Source organism: Falco rusticolus, chromosome 20, assembly GCF_015220075.1.
Source record: "Falco rusticolus isolate bFalRus1 chromosome 20, bFalRus1.pri, whole genome shotgun sequence".
Lineage (NCBI taxonomy): Eukaryota > Metazoa > Chordata > Aves > Falconiformes > Falconidae > Falco > Falco rusticolus.
In genome coordinates this window covers 60,186-86,645 of record NC_051206.1, presented here as the reverse complement: position 1 = coordinate 86,645, position 26,460 = coordinate 60,186, and the positions used below count along the sequence as shown (strand labels likewise).

At 56.5% G+C, this 26,460-nt stretch overlaps 1 protein-coding gene across 1 annotated transcript in view; it reads right to left on the bottom strand.

Moving 5' to 3' along the window:
* NUDCD3 (NudC domain containing 3) overlaps window positions 1–25,725 on the bottom strand; it is a 31,977-nt gene extending 6,252 nt beyond the window's left edge. The window contains exons 1-4 of the mRNA XM_037371689.1: window positions 25,457–25,725; window positions 22,590–22,888; window positions 6,697–6,829; window positions 1,850–1,993 (exon numbers count right to left, since the gene is read on the bottom strand). Of these exons, the coding sequence (XP_037227586.1) occupies window positions 1,850–1,993; window positions 6,697–6,829; window positions 22,590–22,888; window positions 25,457–25,654 (774 nt within the window). The 5' untranslated portion in view covers window positions 25,655–25,725. The remainder of the gene's footprint in view (window positions 1–1,849; window positions 1,994–6,696; window positions 6,830–22,589; window positions 22,889–25,456) is intronic.
* Between the last annotated feature and the right edge of the window lie 735 nt (window positions 25,726–26,460).

Genomic DNA, 26,460 nt, shown 5'->3' with positions numbered 1-26,460 from the left:
TCCCCTCCCAGGCGCTGAACAAAGCCATTCTTTAACACAAGGCTGGGTGTCTCCTGATGAATGAATCGGGAGGAGTTGCAAACCACTTTTGGCTACTCTGAGCACGGAAAAAGGAGATGCTCTTGGGTGAGAATTACTCACTCTGCTCCAGTTACCTTACAATTCTTCAAGCGAAATTTCATCCCACCATCAATATGTTGGCAGCCAGCTGGAGATCCTCACAACCCTGCGCTCGCGCTAATTTGAGGCAAGACCCAGCTCTAGGGTTGGAGGTAATGGGACCACTCCCCGCTGCCCATGGCCACTCCAGAAAACCCTGAGTCCCGCTCCACCCGCATGCCGTTCCCATCCTCCTCCGGCACTGGATATTTAACAAACATTGCCTCCGTTGCTGATCCTGGGAACACCCACCAGGGACTCTCATCTGCGCTGCAAAGCCACCCATTGGGCCACCTCCTCTTGTATGGGTTTACTTCTTCCCAAGATTGTTTCTCTTCCCAGATTAGTTAATTTTCAAGAAGCTTAAGAACATTCAGAAAATGCAGGTTAATGATGCCACTGTCTCCTTTTCACATCCTTTCAACAGCCTAACGGAGTCAGAGAGGCTCCTCTCTCTTGCAGGGACCTCATCCTTTTGGTACCGGTCTGTCATCCCAGAGTACATCCGTACAGATCTGCAGTGGCCAGGCAGTGCCCGTGCAGCATCCCCACGCACCACCCTCAGCTCTTCTGCCTCTGGCAGCACACTCCCACTCGATTTCCTGCTGTGGGGGCTTGGCTTTGGGTGCCTGTCTGCTGCCACCCTCGTGACATGAGGCGGAAGGCTTGAAGCCGGCTTCTTCCCTTTCAGGGACGGTGCTGCCTGCATGGGGTCAGGAACAGCCTCACATGCCTGACCCATGCAGCCAACATCCCCTCCTGCGGCTCGCGACAGCCTTGATGCTCCTGAAACTCTTCCAGGAAAGCCACTGGGTGGAAAAGGAGAGGACAAAGATGGCCACAGGTGGCAAAACCCAACTCCTGGCACAATCCTGGCTCCAAAACTCGCCCAGGAGTTTGGCAACTGTTTGACACTCAAGATTCCAGGCTGATGGCCACCAGCACAACCCCCAGGACGGCTTCAGCTGTGGACACAGCCCCAGGATAGCAGAACTCAAATCCTCAGCCTGGACATCTGGAGCACACCAGAAATGAGTCACAAGGCTGGGAACTCACCAGTAACACGCTGCTGGGCACCAACAGCCCCCAAACCATCTCAACAGGGAAGATAACTCTTCCCTGTTGAGGTACACAGCAAGCCACGGTGCCTGCTGAAGGCAAACAGAGAAGTAGCCACAGTGACGCCTTCAAACAGAGTAAGTAAGAAACATAAGGCAGAACAGAACTGAATGGCAGGGAACGGGCATCTGCCGGGATGCCAGGGTAGGACCGAGGCCAGGGGAGTGAGAGGGCAAAGCTAGCAGGGACAGGTGCACAACATGGGCACCACGGTGCAGTGCCATGGCCCGCCTCTGCTGGCAGGCCCCGTGTGCTGGCATCAGGGGACAGTGACCACCTCTAGGTAACAGATGTGCTCCCACCACCACAGGCTGGAGCTTGCGGACCTTCCTCATCCCGATGGATGCATTGCTCTGCCAGCACCCCGCTGCCACTCACCCAGAGGGGCAGCTCAGGAGCTAGAGGCAGGGCATGGCACACAGGCAAGGGTAGAATGAACTGGATGATGGGCAGGGGAAGCCAGACACAGCCAGATCTGGCTCAGACTTCCAGCTGCTCCGGTTTTCCAGGTCAAGCCCAGCAGAGCTGCAAGCCAAGGTGCAGAGACATGGCTGGAGCGGACTGCCCTTACCAAAATGCACTTCCCTGGCTCCAGGCTCCAGAGGGAACTCTCTGTATTGATCTTGTGGGTGAGTTTCCCTTCCATGAGGACGCGCTGGTTGCTCCCCTCCAGCACAGCTACGCGAATTGCGTTGCTGCTGATACCCACAGACACCTGGAAACAGAGAGAGAAAATAATCAGGAAGGTCCCTGCTTGCCCTCTGGCTTGTGCTAGTTGGGATGCAGGGTCAAGTGCGCTCGCTGGAGATGAGAGAGAGAGAAGAGCTTTCAGACCTGCATGTAGCAGGAGGGTGGGAATCCCACTATTGTTTCAGAGCAAATAGCAACACCTTGGAGGAGTAAGGAAAGCTCTCTGGGGAATGGAAGGCAGCAGGGCCCAGCAGACAGAGCCCTAGAGGGAAGTGAGGCAGCTGCTTCTGCCACTGCGATTGCCCTGTGCCTCAGTTTCCCCACAGAGAAAACCGGCAGCACTACAGGCCTCCCCCATACAGTGCTCAAAGGTTGGACGCCCACCTGGTGCAACCGAGATCTTTAGGAGCACAGTGGGTGCCTGGTTGTCACCGCGATGAGCCGGGCATGGGTATGCATCTTCCTCGGGGCTGAGTGCTCCCCTACCAAGCAGAAGCAATTCGGGGATTTCTACACTGGGAAAGGCTGCAGCAGCTCATCCCCACTTCTGCTGCACTGCACCGAAAACATGCTCTTTGGCTCCATTTCTGCCGCCAGAGCCAGCGCTGGGCTCAGCCCAGGCCTCCCATCGGGCATGCGAGGAGGGGCCACGTGTGGAAGGGACACTGCGGCATGGCTCCCTTTCTCCCCACCACGGGGGCGAGGGGATGAGGCAGCTCCATCCCCAGGAGCAGGGCCAGCTCCCGCCTGCAGGAACCATATGGGGAACCCTGCTCTGACCTGCTGCAGAGGTGACACGGCCCTCCCCCGAGGAGACAGAGGCAGACTGCGACTTTGCTGCACGGCACGCAGTACCCTTGGTCTCCGGAGAGACCATATGCTCTCTCCTTTCCCCTTCGGCCCTGAGCTGCTGCCAGCAGAGAGCCTGAGCCAGGCCAGGGGATTAGGGGAGGACCTGGCTGGGAAGGGGCAGGTTTGCTGCCCCAGGTGCAGCCCCATCTCTGGCCAGAGAGGAGGGACTGCAGTGACATTTGCCTGCATTCTCTCCCAGAGTTCCCCCAGATCTTCCTCCCGCTCTGCAGATCTCATTTGAAATGTTATTACATTATCCATTACCTAGGAGATTTCCAGCAGCTCACTAGCTCCACGCAGGCAAGAGACAGGCAAAGCTGCTCCAGCCGGGGAGGGCACCCTGACTGCATGATTGATGCCACCTAGATAAAGCCCCCAGACCTGCAGCGTGTGACAGGGAGCTGCCAGGGCTTCGACAGGAGCAGAGGAAGCCCAGCACACACGGCACAGGGTGACACCGGGACTGAGATCTGATGCTGACGGCTGGGAGCAGGACCATGACTGGAAGGGGATCGGGGAAGGGACAGGAGCTCCAGCTCTGCCAGACAGGAAAAAATACCTGGCTTCCACCTGGCATGTGGCTGCAGACAGCCTCTGTGAAAGCAGCTCCTCCTGGATGGGAAACATCTCTGAGGAGGCTGCAGCCTGGAGCAGCTTCCTGCAGTCCAGGCCTGAGGCCTCACCACAGGGACAAGGTGTGGGGATGAGGCTCTGCTCTCTCCCACCACCTTGTGCCCTGGTGCCGAGGCACATGGACAGGGCTCCTGACACCACATTCTCAGTACAACAACAGGGCCTGCCCAGAAAGGGTCAAGGGCAATAAAACAAGGTGACCCCCAAGTCACCTTCTGGGGGAGCTTCTTTGGGGCATAGAAGGCCAGGGCGGCTGGAGATATGGAAGGCACAGATGCAGCATCATGCCTGTGGGATCCAGGGGGACAGCAGCAATCAAGTGTGAGAGGGGTTTTATACCGAAGTAGATGCACAAGACAGCTGGTGGGGCTGAGGGACATCTCTGAGATGGCTCTGAGATCACCAGGGCATTAGGACAGGGAGTGGGGAAACTCAGATGGAAGAAGAGATCCAAATGGGGCAGCCTCAAGCCAGCCACCCGGCTGCACAACCAGCCGGCCCAAGGAACTGCAATACTCGCTTCTACCTGCAGCCAGAAAAAAAGGCCCCTCTTGGCACATCAGCCCACTGGGAGTGGTGACAGGGGACACAAGCAAAGCATGCACTGCTGGAGAGCCCTGACTGCCCTTGCGTGGAGAGAAATGTCTGAGAGGACTCACGTGTGCACATGGTCGTGCCCAGTGAACGCAGGGTTTGGCACACATGGGCAGTGGCTCCTTCTTGGGTGCCTTCGTGGAAAAACTGCCTCTGCTTGGTGGAAAAACCTGCCCAACTCTACTGAGCAGGGTGGCCAGGTTCTTTGAGGAGCTGCCCTTCCTTCCCCCGTCCCCTGCCACCTGAACTGTCCTGCCACGCTGTGCTCAGGGCACACACAGCCAGCAAAACCAGGGTCTGCCAGAACTGTGCATGGACAGCCTGCACCTGACCCCAGTGGGAAGCCAAGGGCAATCCCGTGGAAAACATTGTCCTGGCAGCACAGCCATCAGCAGGGGCACCCCCAAGTTTCCGATAGCTGCTTGTCCCCCACCATGTGCTCACCACAAGCAACTCTGCCCCCCAAAATGCCTGGCTTTCCTGGCGCTCGCAAGCAAACCCAGATCTCGGCTCTCTGCCGTGGCTTTCCACCACAGTAATTTCTGCGCACACTAAAACGCCCACACCCGCCCACACAAATCAAACAAGCAAACACAAACCTATGAAGGAATCTAGCTCGTCTCCTCTGAGCCAGGCAAAAAGAGAGGCTTGTTGTCATTATCTCTATTTAAGTGCTCAGGAAGTGCTGAGATCCATGGGCCCCTGTTGCGCCCGTAAGTAGATCAGAGAGGTGGAGACCACAGAGGAAGATGCTCCCACCTACCCCATTGCCCATTTGTGCTCCATGGACACTTTTTTTGAGCTCCATACAAGGAAACCTTAAGCTCACCCGAGTGAAAATGTGCCATAGCAACAGCCTGAATCCAAAAAAGTGTCATAAGGAAGATTCTGAGCAGCATTAGAGCTGGGCGCACTCTGAGCCCAGGGACCTAATGGGGGAGATTTTTAATCTTGCCTTGGCAGGCACAAGCCAAAAACCTGATAATTTTTTAAAAAGATGTAGCTGTGTGGTGAACGTAGGGGAATGCTTCTCTTTTGCAGGAACCCATCAACAATGTGTCTGAAGTCCATCAAGCTTTAAAATGGCTCTGAACCACCTTGCTTTGGCCTGTGACCCAGCCTATCTGCTTCCAGCCCCCTGAGGCTGGAGGACATTTATAGGATCACTTTAGAAGGAAAACTCAGCTGCCAAGGAGCCCCAAGAGGGATGGAGGAACCAAACACCAGGAGGCACATTGCAAGGATAAGGAAAGTCCAACATCTGAACAATCCATTGCCCCGAGAGGGCAGTGCAGGGAAAAACCAGGGCCAGGGCAGGCAGAGCCACACCACTAGCAACAGTGCGGGAAGGAGCTGCCCCAACACCCACCCCCTCTGCCCCTCACTGAGGTGCAGGGGCTCTTCCACAGCGATGGCACAGTCTCAAGTTGAGAAAAGGTCAGAACAGCGCATGCTGCCCCTTCCCCAAACACCTGCAAGGCCCCCATGCCTCTGGGTGGCAAAGGATGGAGCAGACAAAGCCTGATGCGTTTTTTTTTGGCAAGGACACAACTCCCCCAGCACAAAGGGCACTGCCCTGAGCAGGGAGAGGCATCGTGATTGCAATATGATGCAGACGGATGCAACATCCATCTGGATGCTCCCAAATCCTTCCAAGAAACAGCCTGGGTTTGTTCTAGAGACCCACTGGGAGAGATGCATCTCCTGGTCTCCCTGCTGTCCCCGTGGCAGCCGTTTGCCCCCTCACCCCTCCGGTTCAGGTTGCTGCTGCCAATTACACTCTTTTGGCATGATCAGGAGCTGTGTAGGCTGGAGCTGGTGAACAAACCCAAGCGTGCTCATTTCAGCCACCCTGGAAGCAGAGGAGAACGGGAGGTGGGAGAGCGTGGACTTCCCAAATGGAAAAATACAGAATCAGCCATGGAGAGGGCAGTACTTGGGAAAGACAGGAGAGTTCAACCTTCTGGGTCCAACTAATGCCAGCCACAAGCATGCTCCTCTTGAGTCCCTCACCAGGAGGGAACAGAAGTGATGAAGAAAAAACAATGTGACTGCTCCTGGCCGCAAGCAGAGAAAGGGAAGTTCCTGCCTGAGCCAAGGAGGGAGGTGAGACCTCCCTGCCCACGCAGGTGGCCAGGGAGAGGGTCTGGCTATTCAGCCCATGCCCCAGCCCCAGCTCCCTTCCACCCAGAGGTCAAGTCTCACACAGGCTGTGCCTGCTCCAGTTCCTGAATGCCAGAGGAGCCATTGCAGCAGCTCCCACTTGCAAACAAAAGGCACGAGACACTCCAAGCCAGAGGGAGGAACTGGGAAGGGAGCATCCATCCCCAGCCAGGCTCAGAAACCTGCATGTGAGTTTGCTGTCAGTGGAAGCAGAGAGGAAAAATGCAGAAAGTGGCATACAGTGCCAGGGAACCCCCCTGGGGCTGGAGCAAAGGACACTGCAGTTGTAACAGGAATGTGGCCAGGCTGGGACCGTCGGTCCCCACCAGCCACATACCCAGCACTGGAGAAAAATGCACAACTACACCCTGCTCCTTGAGTATGAAGGACAAGGAGCCTTTCTGCTTCAAACACAGCTTCCTGGGAAAGCTGGGTGCCCCAAGGGAAAGGGAAATGCTGAAAGACACACTATTTACACCACTTTACCTGTTTGCCTTTTACAATGTGCTTGGGCACAGGCACTTTAATTTCCAGGTCGCTGTAGTCTTGGGACCAGGCGTAATTCTCTCGCACAGCTCCGTTGTAGCTGTCGGGGTTTGTCTGGAACTGCTCCTGTCTCCTGGAGGGGAAGAGAGGGGTGACATGCTAGGTGTCAGAAAGGACAGAGCCTAGAGAGAGCGGGAAACCTGAAAGCAGGATACAAGATGCAGAAAGGGAGGGCAGAGCCTCTTCTTGGCCATCCTGTGAGCATCTCTAATGCTTCAGACTGATGCCCAGTCCCTCCCTCATTGCTGGCCCTATCTAGGAAGGGAGAAGGTTCAGGCCAGCAGCCCAGGACCCAGTGGGAGCCCTCTCCCCAGTGTGCCACAGTGGAAGTCAGGCTGCTAGTGGGACAGCTGGTGAGACACATGATAATTTGGCTGCCCAAAGGTGCAGAGCTGGTCCTGGGTGGCTTGGAGCACCTTCCTGGCTAATTCTGCATGAGCATAGATCTCCTCTTCCTCTCCACTTCTCTGCTGCATCCACTGCACCCCTTGCAGCTGGTGCAGGGGATACCATCACGTGCTGGAAGGTGTGCGCTGTCTCCTGAGCCACTGCCATGGCTGCAGAGGTGGTGGCCCATCACTGCAACCTAGGTTCACCAAGAAAAAACAGAGCTGGTTGTCCTCCTCCTGCTTTTAGTGTGTTTGGGAAAGTCACCAGCTGCTGTGACCAGGGCAGTTGCTGACAGAGGTGATGGAGCTGAGCAGCTGGATGCCTGAAGAGCCAGCACAGCATGGCACGGCACTGGAAGGAGGCAACTGGACAAGCAGATCACAAGCAACAACTTGAGCAAAACGCTGCCACTTCCAGCTGCAGAAATCTCAGGAGATGGATGAGGCAGAGGTTCTGGGGGTAGGATGGGGTTTATCAGATCAATAGCAATAATCAATACAGCATTTCCAGCCAAGAAAGGAGATCTCCATCACACCCATGTCCCTTTAAACTGCTGGCAGGCTCAGGATCTATTCCATTGAAACTCTTGGAGAGGGCTTTCAAATAAAATAAAATATTTTCTAAAGATAGCTGTGGTGCTAACAAAAGGCAGAGTTATTTTAAAATGTTTTGATACGCACCTAGGCTTCAATCTGGAGCTGTATAAACATGGGGCTGCAGCAAGTTACATAAGGGGGGGGGGGCCGGTGACAAGTGGCACCAGGGTGCAACTGGCCCCAGGGACTGCATCTTTCCACGCCCCGCTGCCTTCCTGACACCCCCACACCGAGGGACCCTCGCCAGCACTGAGTGGGGGTGGCTTCCAGCAGTGCGGCGCCCTGAGGATTATGTAAGATCCATCGATTTTAATTAAATTAGGCTCTAAGACGGTTGGAGTGTGTTGCTAGAAGAAGCTGTGTGCACATCATCCCCAATTTTTTTTTCCTGATGGTTCCACGGAGTGCACCGAGGGTTCTGCCTGCCCTATCCCAATGACCCGTGCCCCGGGTTGTTTTGATCCGGTTCGGGGCCCCGCAGGCAGCACGGGGCCTGGCAGTGACCATGGGCTCAGCCTCAGGCCAGCGATTTCGGGGGGGGGCGGGGGCGGGGGGCACCGCATCACTTTTTTTGGGCATCTTGGCCTTGCCTGGCAGTCGCCCATTGGGTGCCCATTGCCATGGAAACGGGGTTGGCATGGCAGCACCGAACCGCGCTGGCGCGGGCTGGCTCCAGCTGTCAGCTCCCAACCGCCCCCGGGATGTAGGAGTCGAACAGGCTGGAGGGCGAGGGGGATCGGTGGGCCACCCCGGCTCTGCGGGGCCCCGCTCGCTCCGCGGGAAGCAAATGCGTCCCTGAGCCAGCCCAGCAGTGGCACCTGGCCCCGCTCTTGGGGCACAACTGTTCCAGAGACCACCTTGCACAAGCCCCTGACAGACCCCAGGGATGTTTCTCTCCCAGGTCAGGATCCATGCACTGCCCGGGGCAGCAGGACGTGTCCCTGCGTGCAGGGTCTGCCTGGGCACAGTGCAGGTCCACAGGGCTCCTGTCCTCCGCCCCAGCTCCCCTGGGCTGGAGCAAGTGTGTATGTGGCCATGCAGCGAACCAGAAAATAAACCTGACTGGGTTTTAAAACCAGCTGGGTTTTTTCCTCCTAAGAGAGCGTTTCCTTCTAAGCAGCACGGGCCTCTATGTGGTCCTCTGTGACCTTCAGGGGCAGCTCTGTGTGGGGGTTTTCTGACAACCCACAGTCCTTCCTGCAGCATCCTTCAGTTCGACTGTATCCTCCTTCCATGAAAAGCCCCGTTTTCAGGCTCAGTGGTCGCACCAGCTGAGGCAGAGCTCACCATGCTCCTTCCAAACCTGCCAGTGACACACCAGAGGGAAGCTCAGCTGGGAGTTGCCATCCCACGCATGGGTGACTCTGCGATTGAGCAAAGAACCAGACAAGAACCAGCAAATGGCTATTTACTTCCACACCCGTCCCCTCCTGGCCTTCCTCGGGAAAACCGCAAAGGCTAAAGGAGGAGGCAGCAAGCCTGTGCCCAGCCAAGGCTTGTTAGAGCATCAATGATGGGAGAAAACCCATCAGTGCAAGGGCAAGTGTGCGTAAGATGCCAGCTGCAAAAGTCTCATGGCCACAGCACAGGTAAGTATGATCCAGGGGCAGCTGCTTGCTGCCACAAAGCCACCACATCTGTCCTTGATGCATCTCCCCTTCCTCAGGAGGAAAGTTCTGGGACTGAGCAGACCCTGGCCAGTTGCATCCTGGATGTTTTATCCCTCCTGAGAGCTCGCCGAGCATGATTTCATTGCCCCGTGAGGGCATGACTAGTTTCACGGCAGCCCTGGGAAAAGTCAGTGTTAATTGGGTTACTTGCACATGGAAACTGAGGCAAGACGTGCACTACAGTGACTCTGTCAAACTTCTCTTTGCATGGCACCGCTACTGAACAAGCAACAGCAGTCTTCTTCCCCCGTCCTCGCTCCCCCCTTGCCATAACTAGAGCAGTGCACTGGGTGACAGAGGGACGTTTCACAGCCATCTCTGCTGTGTCCCCATGCACAGCTTGCTGGGACAAGCTCAGCCTCGCTGCCTCGCCCTCCCTGCCTGGCTGGGCAACACATGCACCAGTCAACCCATCCCCATGCGCAGCCAACTTTCTGCGGGGAAGTTTACCCTTGTCTAAACCTCCCCCCAGCTGTGGCTGCTTGTCCCAGGGGTGCAGGGACCACTGCCATCACTTCTCTGCTGCCCTCCTCCCTAAGAGCTAGCCCAAACACCTCCAGCTCCTCCTGCAAGTCATCACCACTGATCCCTGCTCCAGCTCTGCTCCTAATGTTCAAAATCCTCAGATGTGAAACTAACGCGAAACTTTGTGCCCCAGAACAGGATCACAGGGGAAACTCATGAAGGCCTCTTTAAATTCCCCTGCAAGTTTAACTGCCTGCTCTTGAGCAAATGAAGATTCAGGGTGGCGAACGCAGGCCTCAGCCTCATTAGGTGCCTCTGACAAACTGCTGACAGCCCTACCATCTCCTGGAGCAACACTTCCTTTCCTGGAGGTTTTCCAGCCAGATCCTTGCCCGGTCCAATTGTGCTTAGCACACGCCACCCTTCACGCTGGCGGCACTCAAGAAATTGGACCCAGCTCCACAGTTGGGAGGCAGCTTCCCTTGCCATCCGCAGGAGGCAGCCCCAGCTCACGCCACGCCAGAGGTGGCTCTCCTGGCCAAAGCTGTCCCCTCCTGCCGCTTCAACAGCACCACCGTGCAGTGGGCGAGAGAATTTCCTGCCCGAGCACTACTGCCAGGAGACATCCCTGTCCACAGACCCACCAGGCAAAGATCGAGGCTGGATCCAGAGTGCAGTGTGGGTTGGAGAACAATGCTGCCAGCAGCCTGGCAATGGCATAGCTGCTCCCGGTGTGATGGTCAGCTCGCCAGGGTGCTGCACCACCCGCCAGGCTGGGGCAGGTGGTGGCAAGGCTGAGGAGAGGGAGGGTGAAGAAGCATCAGCTTTTAAAACCAAGGGTTTGGCACCGTGTGCACTTGGCTGCCGGGTGGTGGGGATGGTGTGGGTGGGTCTGTGTGTTCTGTCTTGTTCTATTTTTGCTCGCAATGTGTCATTTTGGGGGAGGTGAAACCTTTAACAATGCACCGTCGAGAAGCAGCCGATATGTTTTCCACTCCTAGGAGCTGCACTGCACGGCTGCACTGTCACCAGTACCAGAGCTGCTCCCCTCGCACAGGGTCAGACCCTTAACGGTAGCAAGAGGGGACTGGGACCTGATGAGAGGTGGTGGTGTCACCAGGAGGTGCTGCTTGAGCAAGGCTTGCCAAGGCAGAGTTGTCTCTGGTGTGCAGGCTGGATGCCCGATGGTTGAGCCACACACTGGGCCCCATTTACCAATTTCTGGGTATTTCTTATTCCGGGATTTCCAGTTCCGTGGGCTGGTGATGCACGATGAGCTGAGTGACGCGGAAACAGCGACAGAGCAATCCCCTCCTCTGCGGACACTTGGCTGAATGCATTTCCATCCTCAGAGCACAACAGTTCCAGCACCAGCTCTGGAAAAGCGCCAGACGCAAACCAAGAGCAGGAACCAAACACAGAAGGATTTGGTGTAATGTTTTACACGAGGAGAAGCAGGGCAGCTCACCGGGTTCCTTTTTACTGAGGATTTTTGGTGCAAGAATGCAAAAGCTGAGGAACAGATACAGCAGCATGGGCACAGTTGTCCTTCAGCCTGATGCTGCTGAGAAGGCGCAGAGGTGGGCAAGCGTCATGGGAAGGAGTTCATATGGGCCTAATCCCAACGGACTTTTTTTTCTCCTCCGTAAAAAGAAGAAAAGAAAAAAGTCCCAAGGATTTTCAGAACTTCTTAAGAAAACTGATCCTCTTAGCCTGGAGCATCTCAGCTTTCTGATGCAGGATCCCTGCCACCTCAGGAAGCAGGCTGATGGAAGTCCAGGATACCTGGGTTTTGCAGAGGCAGGTATGCCGACCTGATGGCTCAGTGTCCACCACCACCAGGACCGAGGACACACCTCAGCCAGTGCTGGTTCTCTGGCTGAGCAGACCGCTGAGCTCAGGGTGGGAGTCTGTAACTTGCTGGCACCACCACTGCCGAGGGCCAGTACAGCACACACCCTCCAGTCACTTGGCATTCAAAGAATGCTTCCTCTGGGGCTGGCACTGCTGTTTGCTTTTAGTCAAGGTGAATTATTTAGGCAGCTTTAAGGAAAATGTGTCAAGCCAGTTAAGTGATGCAGATGTGGAGGTGGGTGGAGAAAAGAAACAACCGGGACAGCCGAGGCTGGGCAAGCGAGGCTGGCTGAGGCTGAAGAGGATAATGTGGGGAGAAAGCTGGGCTGGCATGGCGAGGCAACGAACCCAGCACACACAGAAATGGAGACCTAGACTCCGCTGCCTTCTGCAAAGCTGCTCCTGAAGGAGGTATTTATAACAATCCTACCCTGCCTGCGCTCTGCCATCAACAACACATCCCATCGGGTCCCACAAGCACATCCCAACCACAAAAGAAAGCCTCTACCCTCCACAAGACCTTCCTCCTTTTAGAGTGGGGAAAACAGAGGGAGAATGGTGTTGTACCAAGTCACCCTGCCAGCAAACAGCTGAGAAAAAACACCCCAGCTCTGTATTTTAACCACTGTCAGAGGTCCTGTCCAACACATGAAACCTTCTTCAAGCTCAAGAGGTTGCCAAGAATGGAAAGATCTCATTAAGTAATAATGAAGTTCTGAGCAAGTAGGAAAAGAGAAAATCAGGCACAACGTGTCTGTGTGCCTAACCCAAATAAGCGTGCAGCAAGCGAGGCCTTCCAGGGAGATGCACTGCATGCCGTCAGTCCAGCCCGCATTTATTGCAATGATCAGACATTTGGATCAAGGCTGTTGCTCCGTGACAGGAGCCTAGAGCGAGTGGCGTCCATCAACATAATTAATCCCACGTCCCTGGCTCTGCAATGACTCAAGGAAGCACCGGCAAATTCAGGAAGAGAAGCTGCTGCTGACATGAAGCATGTGCCTTGGGCAGGCTGCTGCGCTGCAAGTCACCCAGCACCTCAACAGGGCTGGAGCCAAGGGCTTTTCCCCTCTGACTGGGATGGAAGCACCTGCCCTGGGGTGGGTTTCTCCAAGCCAGATGCCTCTGGCAGCTCCTAGTGCCAGCACTAGCAGGACCCGAGGTGTGGTGGAAGAAAGGCCCTACCTCCTGCACATCATGGTCCCGCTGTCTCTCCCTCAACCAAGGCGGCAGCAGATCTTGTAGCTCACAGCCAGCGTTGCTTGGCTCAGAGCATCTTGCTAGGCTTCCCAGCAAGTGGGGAGGATGATGTAGAGGAGGATGAGAGGAGTGTTCGCAGTCTGTCCCCCTGAAACCACTGCAATATGCTCAGCTTGGCTGCTGCAAGTAGCACAGGGTTGCTGGGAAGCCGCACTGTGCCAGCTGCCACTGCCCTCCTGCCCGGGCAGCAGTTGGGTCACCCACCCAGGCTCCTGCTCCCATCAGATGGCTGGCAGCCTCCAGGCCTTCACATGATCACAAATCCCCTCTCCCTCCTGGGGAAGCACCCTGGACCACACCTGCATCCAGCCTTCCCAGCGCTAATAGGGCTGCACACAGCCGGTGGAAATCATCGTGGGAGAAGCAAGTCAAAGACCAGCCAAGGTGGGCAGGCAGCAGGCAATGGCACAGTCCTCTCCACATTGCTATGTAAAGGCCACATTTGCCTGCCAGCACCAACACACACACTGGAATACAGATTTCCAGAGCTCCTGGCTCCTAGTCCCCTGCTTGCCAGCATGACCAGATGAAAACTCAAAGCCACCTTGAGCCACAGGATGGTCTGTGCACCCTGAACAGCTTCTGTAAAGCCCCAGCTTGAGCTGGATTACAGCCAGAGCTACAAACCCGCAGCTTTTAAGATGAATCTGAAGAGGGTCAAACGTGCCCTCTGCTCCTCAAGGGTCCCAATATGGGTGCAGGAGCAGCTGAGCAACAGGTACGGAAGCAAAAGTGTAACCTCTTCAGAAAGCTGCGTTTCCAAAGCTGCAGGGATTGCATGTGTAGAAAATGCCAAGGTTTGTGCTCCTTCTGCACGCACCCTGCCAAGAAGCCTCCCCCCCACCTCGATTTGACACCTTTTGGCATGAAAACATCAGGCCCGTTGCCCTTTGTGTCTCTTGGTTTTGCCCAAGCAGTGCTGAGGCAAGAAGCAATGCTTACTGTGGGCTCTCCTGCACCTTCGGTGAGGTCCTGGAGGCACCCAGTATTTCATAAAGGCTCCCTCTGTACAGAACACAGGTCTCTGGCAAAGCATTAAGTAATCTGAATACCAAACCCTTCCCTATTAAAAGTCAATTCACACCCACAGTCAACAAGCCCCAGGATCCACTCGGATCTACTCTGATGCTCTCTGGCTGTCAGCACACTCCAGCTCTGAGTGCAGCAGTGGCCCAGGGTGTGTTCCAGGGCCCTCCCAAGCCTCAGTGTTTCTTCCAGCCCATGTGTGTTTGGGTTGCTGGGGCAGAACACCCCAAATCCAATTTTGGAAGGTCTCTTTCACCCCCAAAGTGGACAGAAATTCATCAGCGGTTCCCCAATGGCCCACTACCCTGTCTTCAGGGCTCCTGAGCACACACCTCCAAGGCTACAATGTGCAGCCTTTGTGGTCCTGCTCAAAAAAAAAAAAAAAAAGACAAAAAAATGGAAGCCAACACCCTCCCCCTCATCCCCAAAACTCAGGCATGGCCCAGTCAGGCTGCACGGCCCAGGCTCCAGCCTGTGGTGCCCACCATCAGCTCTACAGAAGGTCTCTGCACCTTCAGGAAGCCTCATAGTTTCAACTCATCACCAGGATGGGACCAATGACCAAAACCAGAAGACATCAAGACACTTTCCCCCTTACCACATTGTATCATCAAGCCTGGATGATGCTTAGGGAGAAGTGGCCCAGGTTCCCCTGTACGAGGTGCCCAACACAACACCCACGCAAGACAAAGAAGCCTTTACTACTCAACCCAGCAGCCAAACAGTGAATCCCCCCAACCCACAGCAGCTAGAGTCCCACTAGTCCCAAGCACGGCACCAAGATGCTCTGCCCCTCTCCCTGCCAGGCAAGAGGCTTGCTCTTTTCCAAGCTCACACACTCTTCAGGGGAGCTTTTAGCCTTCCCTTTCAGTTTCTGAGTTATTTACGGAGCTGTTTGACAGAGCCAACTTACTGACATTAGGCAAGTTTAAATGCCACTGCCAGCTTACAGGAGAGCTTCAGAGCATCATCACCAGAGGGCTAGATCTCACTACTGCTGGGATATTTAGGTCAAGGACAGCAGGACACACTACTCTTCGGGAAAGTCCCCTGGGATCTTTATTGTTTGCACAGAGCTTATACAACCTTGGGTTTCAGAGGTCTCCTCTGAGAGACCTAAACACAGACAAACCAGGCTGGATCCAATTATGTCTCCCCTGAAAAAAGGGGATAAGGCCAAAGAAATCCAATGGGATTGAATTGTGGGAGCATAGGACAAGGTGGCCTCTCAGACCTTCACACCACTGACAGGACCTGGCCCAGTCTCTCCCAACACCTGATGGCACGACCACACTGTGCAGACCCGTGTGGTCATGCTAGTTTCCACATTAGGCCACTTCTTTTGGTGAACAACGTAAAACAAGCAAACAGATAATGCTTTTTTAAATAAGAATCAGGCACACACTGTCCCTCGGCCTCCAGCCCTGGGATTTTCTGCTTGTTAAGAGAAAAATTTATAGGTTTTAATTTAGTTATTTTTGGTCCCAGGACCTAATTTTGGAGCTCAGTACCTTGGCAGGGCAACCAAAGCCCTAAGCGATTCAGTGCATGACAGGGGAGCTGGCACTTTGCTGCTGATCTCAGCAACCCAACCGGAGGAGTCCGATTCCTCATGAAAGTGCTGGAAAATTGGACCCCAACCGATTCCTCATCAGCTGCAAAAGGCTCATTACATTTGAGGGCTGCACCAGACAGAAGGCTGGGGGATCTCCTCCTCAGCTCAAGCATTTCAGCCCTTTGAAAATATGCTTCCTGAGCAGCTGAGCTTACACTGCTATGGGAGAAGGCTTACATATTAAAATAATTCTCCCAGTGGGAAGCCACGGCCTCTCTCCATTGCAAGAAGAGAAAGATTCTCCTTGGCAGGGAAGACTTAAAGTTTCCCTGCTTCCCCCGGTATAACCTGGACACGTCCTTCCTAGAAACCAAACGTGACAGCACTGCAAGTCCAGTGCTGCAGCTCCAAGAGCGAAGCAGCCTTTGCGTTACATGACGGGCTGAGGACACGCTGCCTTTCCTCGCTTGGGCATGTTGGAGGAGGGAGGTCTGGCCAACATGGAGCTTTTGAGCAGCAAGGCTTTTGTGAAGCTCATGTTACCAGCCAGAATGGGCTGCAGCTCCCACCTGGAAAGTTGGTCATCAGTGTTGGGGAGCACTGGGAGGGAAGGAAAAGGGTTCCCTGGCCCCACCAGAACAGCCCAGGAGCAAAGAAACAGGGTAGGAAGTGGAGAACCCTGATGGGTTCACACACACGCAGAGCATGGGGACAGCCCTCACCACCCCAACATCAGCAAGGAACAACAGAGGAGTTGTACTACCAGGAGGAGCATGAGGATGCTTAAGTGAGAAAAAAAGAAGCAAATGAGAACTCTTCAGCCTAAAAACAAGCTTAAAGGGGGAATGGACATCACAGGAAAACCCTACATAGGGTGAAGGCAAATGGGGAACCACTCACTGCCTCGCCACCTGCACAGATAAAAGCCGTATGCAGCAGTGCTGCACGATGGAGGACCTGCTGCAGGACACTGCCACAGAGACCCCCAGCATGTGAGGGCTGAAATTCAGAGACAAAAGGAAAAAGAAAAAAAATCTACCAGGACACACGAAAGACCAAGCACTCACTCTGGCTCAGAAAGCCACGGAGCTGCAGTTTGCTGGAGGCAGGGGTAAAACACAGAGGAAGTATCACCGCACACTCTTCTGTTCTTCTCCTCTTCCCCAAGCATCTGTCGTTGATGGAGACAGGATACAGGGCCAGATGGAGCTTGGCTGTACCAGGTCAGGCCGTTCTCTGGAGGTCTGTCTGGCTCTTGCTCACGATGGGCCTTGGCCATGTCAGGGGAATTCCCTGCGCACAGCCCCGGGTGCCTTGCAGCACCACTGCGCAGCTCACGCATGTGAAAGGAATCAGAACCAGGACAGACTCTGCCTTAAATATGGATCAGGATCGGCTCTGACTTTCTGGGTCAGGCTGGAAGAACAGCACAGACTGTGGTGAGCTCACCAGGAAGCCCACAGGGACACAGGTGAAAGAAACCAGTTTAACTGGCTCCTGGTCTGGATGGTCCCAGACAGAGCCTGCTGAACAGAAGCATCCACAGGCTCCCTTCCCTTCTACTGCCTCTTCTGGAAAATGCTTGAGAGGAGAAAGCTTGGGACAATGATGCCTCCGAGTCAAACAAAACTGGCCTCAAAGCCAGCAGTGTGCAGCAGTACCTCCTCTTCATAGCCCTGCTCCTCCGCCGTGAGTGACCAGCAGTGAAATTCCCCTCCATGGCACCCCAAGGAGAATGAAACCATGCCAGAAAGCCCATCCTGCAAGCACCTCGCAATGAAAAAAAAATAATCCATCTGGGCTTCCGGCAAAGCCAAGCCGTTGCTAAATGGTATTAGATTAACACAGGAGCCTCATGGAAATTTCCCAGAGCACTGCTGTGTCATCTCCGGGATGCTCCCCAGCACTCCCCACAAAGGGTTAACCCAAGGCCCCACAGGCTCCAGGAATGGAAGCAGCAGCTCTCAGGAGAGGAGAGAGCTGGAGCATCAGAGAAGTCAGCTCACCAGATTAACACATTTCAGTTCAATTTTGCTTTGCCTCTCACTAGGGACAGTGAGTCGGAAAGTACACAAGTGATTTTTGTAGGTCACTGCTGAGCCCCGCCAGCCACCCACTTAAGGGGACAGTAGAGCAGCGAGCGGCCAGCTGGCCCATGGCAGAGCTCACTTGGACAGGGTGGTCAGGGCTCTGCTGGCCAGCAAGGGCCAGAACAGAGCGCAGACAGCACTGCTGCCTGTTTGTCCCCTTCCTCAGCACAACCGCACTACATGCACAGGGCAGGGGGAGTCTCTTCCCCAGGCCACACATGGCAAAAGACCTGCAGTCTCCTCCAAGGCCCGACCAAGGCAGTGGTGGAACTGTGAACAGCCCCCTTCTCACCACAGTCCCCTCCTACAGCCTCTTCTTCCCTCTCCACGCCAAAAGAGGTGAACAGTTAGGTCATGGAGACCCCAGGGTTTTGCTCTGCTCTGGCTCAGCAGCACGAGTCGCTGTGACAGGTCCCCCGGCAGCAGCCGCAAACCTTCCCCAGGGACGAGATGCTGTACGTCTTTTTCCGCCTGCATGGTGCTCTGTGTCGCGCTGGTTCTGTTTCAAGCCCTGGGTGTGCTGTGCACAGCAAGGCAGCCCAACCTGGAGCGTGCAGGTGCCACACCACCATGCCAGCCTGCTCCAACACGAGCTGTGGCCCTACACAGGTTGAGGAGCAGAGGGATCAGCAGCTGCCCCAACTCCCTGCTGCCTGGGGGGAGGCAGGAGCTGCGCGGGAGTCACCTGGGGGGGAACCATCATCTTTTTTGGGGAACCTTTCAATATCTGTCCACCCCCAAAGATCCTTCTCGGGGGGGACCTCACCTGTCTGACAATCAAATGCCCTGCTGCTCTTTCCAGCAGGTCACTCTCCCAAGGTCCAAGACGGTCTCAAAGATACAGCCCAGAGCTGCCCCATCCTGAGCAGGCCTGGCTGAAGCACCCAGGAGAGACACAAAGACTGGATGGAGAAATATATGAAGGTGAGACATTCACCATCATGCACAGGCTTCCAGAGCTGCTGCTACTAACCTCCTGCCGCCATCTCCTGCCTGCACACAGAGTAACCCCTGGGATGGGGCTCACGGGACAAGGTGAGGAAAGCCTTCCCCCCAGTTCATACTCAATGAAAGAAAGCAGAGGGAAGCCAGGAACCAGAGTCAGGAAGCACAAGCCAAGCGCACAGGCTGGGCTGCGCAGTGCCACACGTGGGCTGCCGGGCTCTATTTTAAATGCTTTGTGGCAAATATATGCAGGATGAAATCCAAGCTGGGGGAAGGGGAGGGTGCTGGGCAGCGGAGGTGTTCAAAATTAGGAGCTGAGCTCAGGCGAGGATGGCTTCTGGGAGCAGATGGGGAAAAAGCCAGAGCTGGGGCCTGCGCGAGCTGTGCAGCTGCAACACCAACCCCAGCCATGCACTCCAGGGATGAACAGCCCCATGGCGGGGGGAGCGGGGCAAGGGGGCCAAGTGCCCCTCTGCCCTCCCGGTGAGGTGGGGAAAGCAGGAGAGCCACAACAGCTGGGGCAGGATGGTGAGGACACCCAGGGCAGCTGCAAGCCAAGCTGAGGAGCTGGCTTCTTCAGCGGCATGGAGACCTCTGGTTCCCCTCAGCACAGCTCCTGGCACATGGGTCACCCAAAAGATACCTCAGTCCTCAGCGTGTTTACAGGGCAGCCTTCCTAGTGAAGAGGAACTGCATCACCTGCCTTTCACAGGCAGGTAAGGTGAGGGACTCAGGGAGACCTGGCCAAGACGCTGGCAGAACACAGAACTGAGCTCTGCTACCCTCCTCACTCGTGGGCAAGCCTCTGCATCTGCAAAGCTGGCTTGATTCTGCTCTCCGCTTCCGGATCGACCTCGAAAAAGCCGCTGCCATCTCACAGCGCTTCGCAAGATGCACACGAACAACCTCAGCATCCGGGTGCGCAGCAAGGCTCTGATGGGAGTTGGCAGATCTGGGATGGTACCTGCCCTACATTTATGGAGCAGTCAGGTTGACAGAATGAGCGAGTTTTTATATAGATTTTGGTGGCAGCGGTTTTCTTCACTGGCGGCAGGGGAAATGAAGGGAGATGGACAATATTTTTGTTTAAGCTCCTTTCTGCATTCTTGCTGCCAGAGTTGCGCATTATTCATGCGCCCCTTGTAACCGGGCTGGTGGCTCTGGGTTTTGCTCAGAAGGGGCTGTGCGGAATTAAGCAGCCGGTTAAATTATTAACAGTCTGTCGAGGGGTGCCCAGGACACCCGTTCCTGGTCCCCGCTGCCTTTCGGGGGGCTCCAGTGCCCCCCAGAGGCACCGAAACCAACTGCAGCCGTCTGACAAACCTGCCGGCTGCTCTGCCCTACTTAGAGCCCGCAGACACGCGGTACTTCTGGCCTGGAAACCACTGGGCTGGGAAGCCGCGCTGGACGGGTCCTCCTGCTCCAGGTCTCACGCACCACGCACCCAAACTGGGCAGGCTCCAAGGGCGCTGCAAGTGTTGTACCCCACCAGCGTGTCTGGGGCAGCAGGAACAGGCGCAGGCAGGAAGAGGAAAGGGAGAAAAGCCTGTCAGGCAGGGCAGAAGCCACAGGGGCACTTGTATTCAGCTGAAGGCACCTTCTTTTCATGGCTAGACTGGTGGGAAAGCTGCCACACAGGCCTCTGTGTTCAATGCCACATCTGTACCTGCAAAACAGCATCCAAGTGTCTGAAGTCTGTCAGGGGCCACTCTCCAGCTGTGTCATGACAAATACCCAAAGAGGTGGAAGAAGCAAAGGCACGGGCTTAGCTTTTGCTGGGCTCTCTCCACCCACAGCAGACACCATCCCCATCAGCTCCAACACACTCGCTGTCAGACACATCCTGCTCCTGCACTTGCCCTCAGCTTCCTTCCTAACCCCTCTACTTTCCTTCCCACAGCCTTGACATCTGTTTTCAGGCAGCTAAATACCACTCACAACAGCTGCTGCCCCCACAACAAAAGGCTCCAGTCAAAATTTCATGTGGCAGAATGCAACAAATGCAGACTGCAAGGGCGCACAAGCAGCCAGTGCTCAGGCCATCCCCAGCTCCCTCCTGCTCATGGCTTCCTGGGGCAGGAGGGCGCAAGTCTCTCCTCTCCTTTCTGTTGAGGTTAAAGTTGGGCTGGAAACACGGGCCAGCACCATGACCGTGCAGCCTGGCTGCAGAGACCTGCCTGCTCTAACAGGGCTTTTTTTGGCTCGTTAGTTTTGTGCTGGGAGACGTGTCAGACTGACAGCACCAGCGACAATCTTTCTTTCACAGGACAGCTCGAGCACAGGCAGCAGAACATGGCTTTTCAGGTGATTTCATTTTTGGCTTCTGGCTTCTTTTTATCCTGTGGGATGTGTGTCAGACTGATTGAGTTAAGCACAAGTCCTCCTCCTCCCCACTGGATCAAGTTACTTGGCAGGTACTTTGCCAGTCGCAGCTGGTACCCCTCCCTAGCCCCCAGATGGCTGCCACACTCAGGCCTTCTCTACCACTGCCTTGAGCCGAGGCTGCAGGCTCTGTCCATGCCACAGTCCTGCCACTTATCGTTCCTTGTGCCCAAGATTTTGGTCCTCAGACCATCCCTTCCACATGCCAGGGGCTGACAGCCAGAGGTCTGGGTCCAAACCCTCTCTGCCTCTCAGGGGCATCAGCCATCCCGGTCCTTCCAGGACCTGGGGCTCTCCCAAAAGCCTGCTTCCCTCCGGCAGCTTGCTCTCACTGCTGTTTAAAACTGGCCCAGAGGACCAGGATCACTGGCCCAAGCTTTCCTCCTCCCCAGGCGCCAGTAGGACAGCGGGGATGGACTGCAGTGAAACCCCACGTACGGCATGGAAATCAGCAGTGAGCAGATGGGGGGGGGTGCAGCGATTGCACGGGGTTCTGACCACAAGAGACAGCAGGGAAGGAAGGAGACGGCGGTCTGCCATGGCCTGCTCACAGCATCACTCCTGCGGGAGAGGCAAAGCACTGACTCAGGCAGCAAGGCAACAAAAGAGCTTGAAACAAAATGCATGTGAGGCCCTGAGCAGGGGCCAGGCAGCTTTGCCTCAGCTCAGGGATCAAGGTGACACTCAGAGAAGGATAAGTGAACCCGGCACAGGAACCTGCGCTCAGGTCAGTGGTTCATAAAGGCCATGCCAGCCTGCTGGAGCTCACCTCCCACTGCTCAGCAGAACCGAGCTGGAAGAGTCACAGATACCCTGCAAGCACTTTGAAACAAGGACATTTTTGTAAAACCCAAGGCTGCTTGAAAATGACCGAGTCTGGCAAAAGAACACAGCTAAAGAGAAAACTCTACAGCACTTGACTGATCTTCAGTCAGCCCCACTCTGAACAAAGGGTTGGGCCACAGACCTCCAGGTCTCTGAACGCATTTTTTTGCTGCGTGTATTTGATGCCACAACTGGCCTCAGTGCCCACCATGCAGCCAGGCCTGCCTGCACCAACTCACAGGTATTCCAGGTATCTGTGCCAGCTCCTAGCCAGCTGCCAGGATGCCTCACAGCACACCAGAGCAGTCAGACACCAAACTTCCATGAGAAAAGGGTTACCAGAAGGTGCCAGGGTTTCCCAGAGCTGTGACAGACAGGACCATCAGCCCAGCTGCCCTATGGCGAAGGCCAGAAAAGGGACGCTGGGATGCTGCTCACGGTAGCCAGCACAAAGAGAAGCCATGTGGACCAGCCCAGCTCTGCCAGGCTCTGTACAGGGAGGTGCCACCTTCCCTGCTCAGTGGTGGGGGAGACATCAAACCACCCATAGAAGGACAAACCTCTGCCCTGCAATGGGGAATTACACAATGCCTCTGGCCACAGGAACCTACAATGGAAATCCTCACAGCCGCCCAAAGGGCCAAATGCCTGCAGGGGAGGGCCACCCCACCCCCCACCCACCCCCCGAAAAGGGCTGTACAGAAGGACAGTGAACAACACCTCCATGTTTTTGCCCTCCCCCGCCAGGAGCATGAAGAAAGTAAGAGACCCTTACGTGGGCAGTTCTGCTGGCCGGGGCTCTGCTGCGGCAGCAGCCCCCGGGGGCTCCACTGACACAGGACTGGGGGCTGTGTCCTGGGCTATCGATGATTCCTGTGTCCCCGCAGCTCCCCCGCCATCCAGTGCTGGGACATGCTCTGCTGTTGTCTCTACCTCAACCTCCTGAGCTGCAGGGTACAGTTTCACCCTCTCAGCAGCTTCCTCCTCCTCTTCCTTCTTCCTCAGTTTTGCCTCCAGTTCTCGGCGCCTCTTCTCATCATCCTGCCAGGCCATCCGCTCAAAGACTTTGAATGCCTGAAAGAAAAAACAAACCAAGCAGGTCATCAAGTTGCCAAGCTCTGCCTGAGAGGCTAGGAGAGAAGGAGAGAAGCATCGCACACTTGGGGCACTTATTCCTCCTGTCCCTCCCTCTCTGGACATCAGCCCACCCCCCACTCCCTACACCAAGTTGTTCAGTCATCAACAAAACCAGCTGGCAACTATTTCAAAAGTCACATGGCCACATTAAACACACCTCAAGGGAAAGCCCCAGCTCCTGGGAGCCCTTTTGAAATAATTTCTTGGGTCATGTTCCGGCAGCTGAGCTCACATCAGGCTTGAAAGAGGGCTGCTTACTCCAGGGAAAAGGAAAGCAATGAGCTCCAACTCCTGGCAGGGAAGGGGGCTCCAAGGGAACTGTTGTCCCTCCAGCCTCCTCTCACTCTGAGTTCCAGCGCTCACCAAGGGGTCATTTGCAAGCTTGGACCGAACCTCTGACGTGCAAACAGGATGAGCTGCCCCAGGAGAAGCTGGAGGACAGCTTCGTGGGTGCTAGCTGAGCCTGAATGGAGCAAAGCGATCTTGTGGGGCTTCGAGCCAGAACTGACTGATTCAGGCCAAAAACATGCACTGGCTCAGAGAAAAGCCATCTCTCCTCAATCCCAGAGGTGGGGCAGGGAAGAAGGTGGCTGCCCAAGCCAGCAGCAGCAGGAGAAGATGTAATCCCACCCTGCAGTTTGTTTCTAGCCCTGCCTGTCTAGCACAGGTTAAGAGTTAAACCTGCAGCTGTAGGATGCAGCTGAGGGAGGCACGGCGATCCGGACCCATGTGTGCTCCTTGGAAGAGCTGAAGCTCCTCTCACCCAAGCACCAGGCCATTTGTCACTGTAAACACACTCTGGAAAGTGAGCAAGTGTCAAACACAGCCCTCCTTTTGCTTCCCAGGAATATTCGGGGGTCAGCTTCAGTGCTTCCCGCAGGAGACTGACACTAGGCTGTGCACCCAGCCCACAGCACCACTTAATTCCAGTCTTCCTCTGGGTACAGGAGGTGCAAGACAAAGGGACACAGTGCTGGGAGGGCTCCTGCCGGTGCAGCTGCAGTGGGACAGGAGCAGCTTTATCTCAGTGCTTGCTCACACCCCTCACCCCAGGCTTCTTCCCCACACAGAGACCAGCACATGGGATGACACGGGAGAGGCAAGTGCCAGCCATCACCCCTGCTCCATTTGCTTCTTTTTTTGCAATCACTTTTACTCCATATGAAGCCACAGTGCCCATCCCTGGCTCCTTCTCCCCAGTGAAAGCCTGAGCTCAAGCCAGCCCCACGTGGATCATGCTGAACAGTGCCTCAAAACAGTGTCCTTCCCATGGGCTGCAGCCAAGACGGGAGGAGGAACAACTCTGTTCTGACCTGCCCCCACCCTCCAGGTCCCTGTGGCTGTAGCCGCAAGGTTGCCCTGGCCAACACCTTTCCAGGGAACAAATGCTGCGGCTGCAGCACTGTGCCTCCCTCCTTGTGCTTGGGCCCAAAATAGTTCCCAGGGAGGACATGAGAAATGTTTCCCATGATCACTGCCCCACTGTTGAGTGGTTTGGGCTCCACACTCTCCCCTCTGCAGCCTGAGACTCCCCTGGGCTCCCCACTCATCTGCAGAGCCCAGTGTGCTCCCATGGCAGGGACTAACCTGGGGACATGGAGGCCAGGGGATGACGAGGACCCCCTTGTGCCACAGACCACCACAAGGAGAGGGGCAGGAATCTCCCACCAGCCTGCCTGCATCATTCCCGGGGCCTGATGCACCTGGGAAGGAAAACACCTGGTCCGAGCAGATGAACACCCCAAATCCAGCATCACACCTAGTTTTATTAACGCATTTCCTCTCTGTCAATAAATATTAAGAACAGCTCAGAAAAGCCCTGAGTCAGAGACCTCCAGCGCTGCCCCAACACCAAGCCCAGCCCAGCTGGGTGGTGTAAACAGCAAGTCAGAGCTTTTACCACCTCTCACCCACAATCAAGGCGAGCCCAGTGCTAGCCACGAGCTCCTGCTGAGCAGAGCCCAATGCAGCTCCCTGCACGACTCCCAGGGCCCCACCACAAGACGAGCCTGGCCCTGTGCTGCCAGCAGTCGGTCTCAGGCTGTGAGAGATCTCTCACACCCCAGCTCTTGCCATAAGTCTCACAGTCCCCGCCTGCTCCCGGGGCTGCTCAGCACCTTACACGAGGGATGCTTCCCATCCACGCACCCACCGTCCTGCCTCACCGGCCACAACACCTTACCCACCTCCTCCACCCCTCCGGGCAGGGTCGGTAACCCGGGGGCTGCTGTGCTGCCCGGTCCCAGCCCCACCTGCCCTGCCTGGCTCTGCACTGCAGCCGTCACAGCGTAGACCCGGCTGTCCCGCGGGCACACACCCGTCCAGCCCCGGGGGACACGGCCCGCGCGGCTCGGAGGGGACAGTACCGGCCACCGGGGCCTCCACCTCCCACCCGACAGGCAGCACGGCCCGGCCTCGTCACCTCCACAGCCTGCCGAGGCCCAGCGGCCCCGGGAGGCCCTCAGGGCCGAGAGAGCGCAGCAGGCCCGCGCGGCCCGCCGATACCTGGAGGGTCATGGCCTGCGCCGCGCCGGGCGGGAAGCCCAGGCGGTCCCCGGGCCGCAGGAGGAGGCGGTAGAAGTCGGTTTTGCGGTAGAGGAAGCCGAAGAGGACGCGTAGAAACTCCTCCACGTTCCCGACGTGCTGCAGGATTCCCAGCAGCGCCTGGTCGTACATGTCGGTGAGCGCGGCCGCGGCCTCCATAGCGGCTCCGGGCCCGCTGTCACGGCAACCGCGCCCGGCCGCGCTTCCGGTCCGCCCGCGCCCTACCCCGCGCTTCCGGTCCCGCACTTCCGGTTCGGCCCGCTCGGAACTCGCCCTGCACCGCGACGTTCCGGACGCCCGGGCCCCCCGGCCCTCTCTCTGGGGTTCCCCGGGGGTCCCCAGCCCCCTTAAAGCGGCAGTGGGGCCCCCAGTGGCACCGGTGGGGCCCCGCATCCTCCTCCAGTACCCGGGGGACACCCAGTAGCCCCCAGGCCCCCCCACATCACCTCAACGCCCAGAGGATCCCCCGAGCCTGTGGCACCGGTGGGCACTCTGCTGTGCTGCAGTGCCCCGGGGACCCCCAGCCCCCCAGGGTGGCAGTGGGACCCCAGCCCCACTGTGGCACCTAGTGCCCACCCACCCCAGCCCCACTGCAGCCAGCCGGGGGGGCTACACGGCCACTTCTCAGCCTCACCCTGGCTGGTCCTGGCACAGGGTCCCCATAGGGCACAGCACCCTGCCCCCCATGGGGCAATAGCACCCCGCCACTCCATGAGTCCTGGGGGGCCCTGGCAGCAGGTTTGCCTCCACGGCCGCCCCCACAAAGGGAACCCCAGCTTCACATCCAGCCTGGTGGCACAGGCTGCCATCCCTCTGGGGGTGCAGGGGTCCTGCCCCCCAGGAGCGTGAGGGTGCCCCGTGGTGGGGGGAAAGCACCCCCTTGTCCCTCCTCCCGAGATCAGGGGTGCGATGGGGTCCCTCGGACCCTCACAGGTGGACAGCCCCCTGGCTTGAGCCCCGCACCC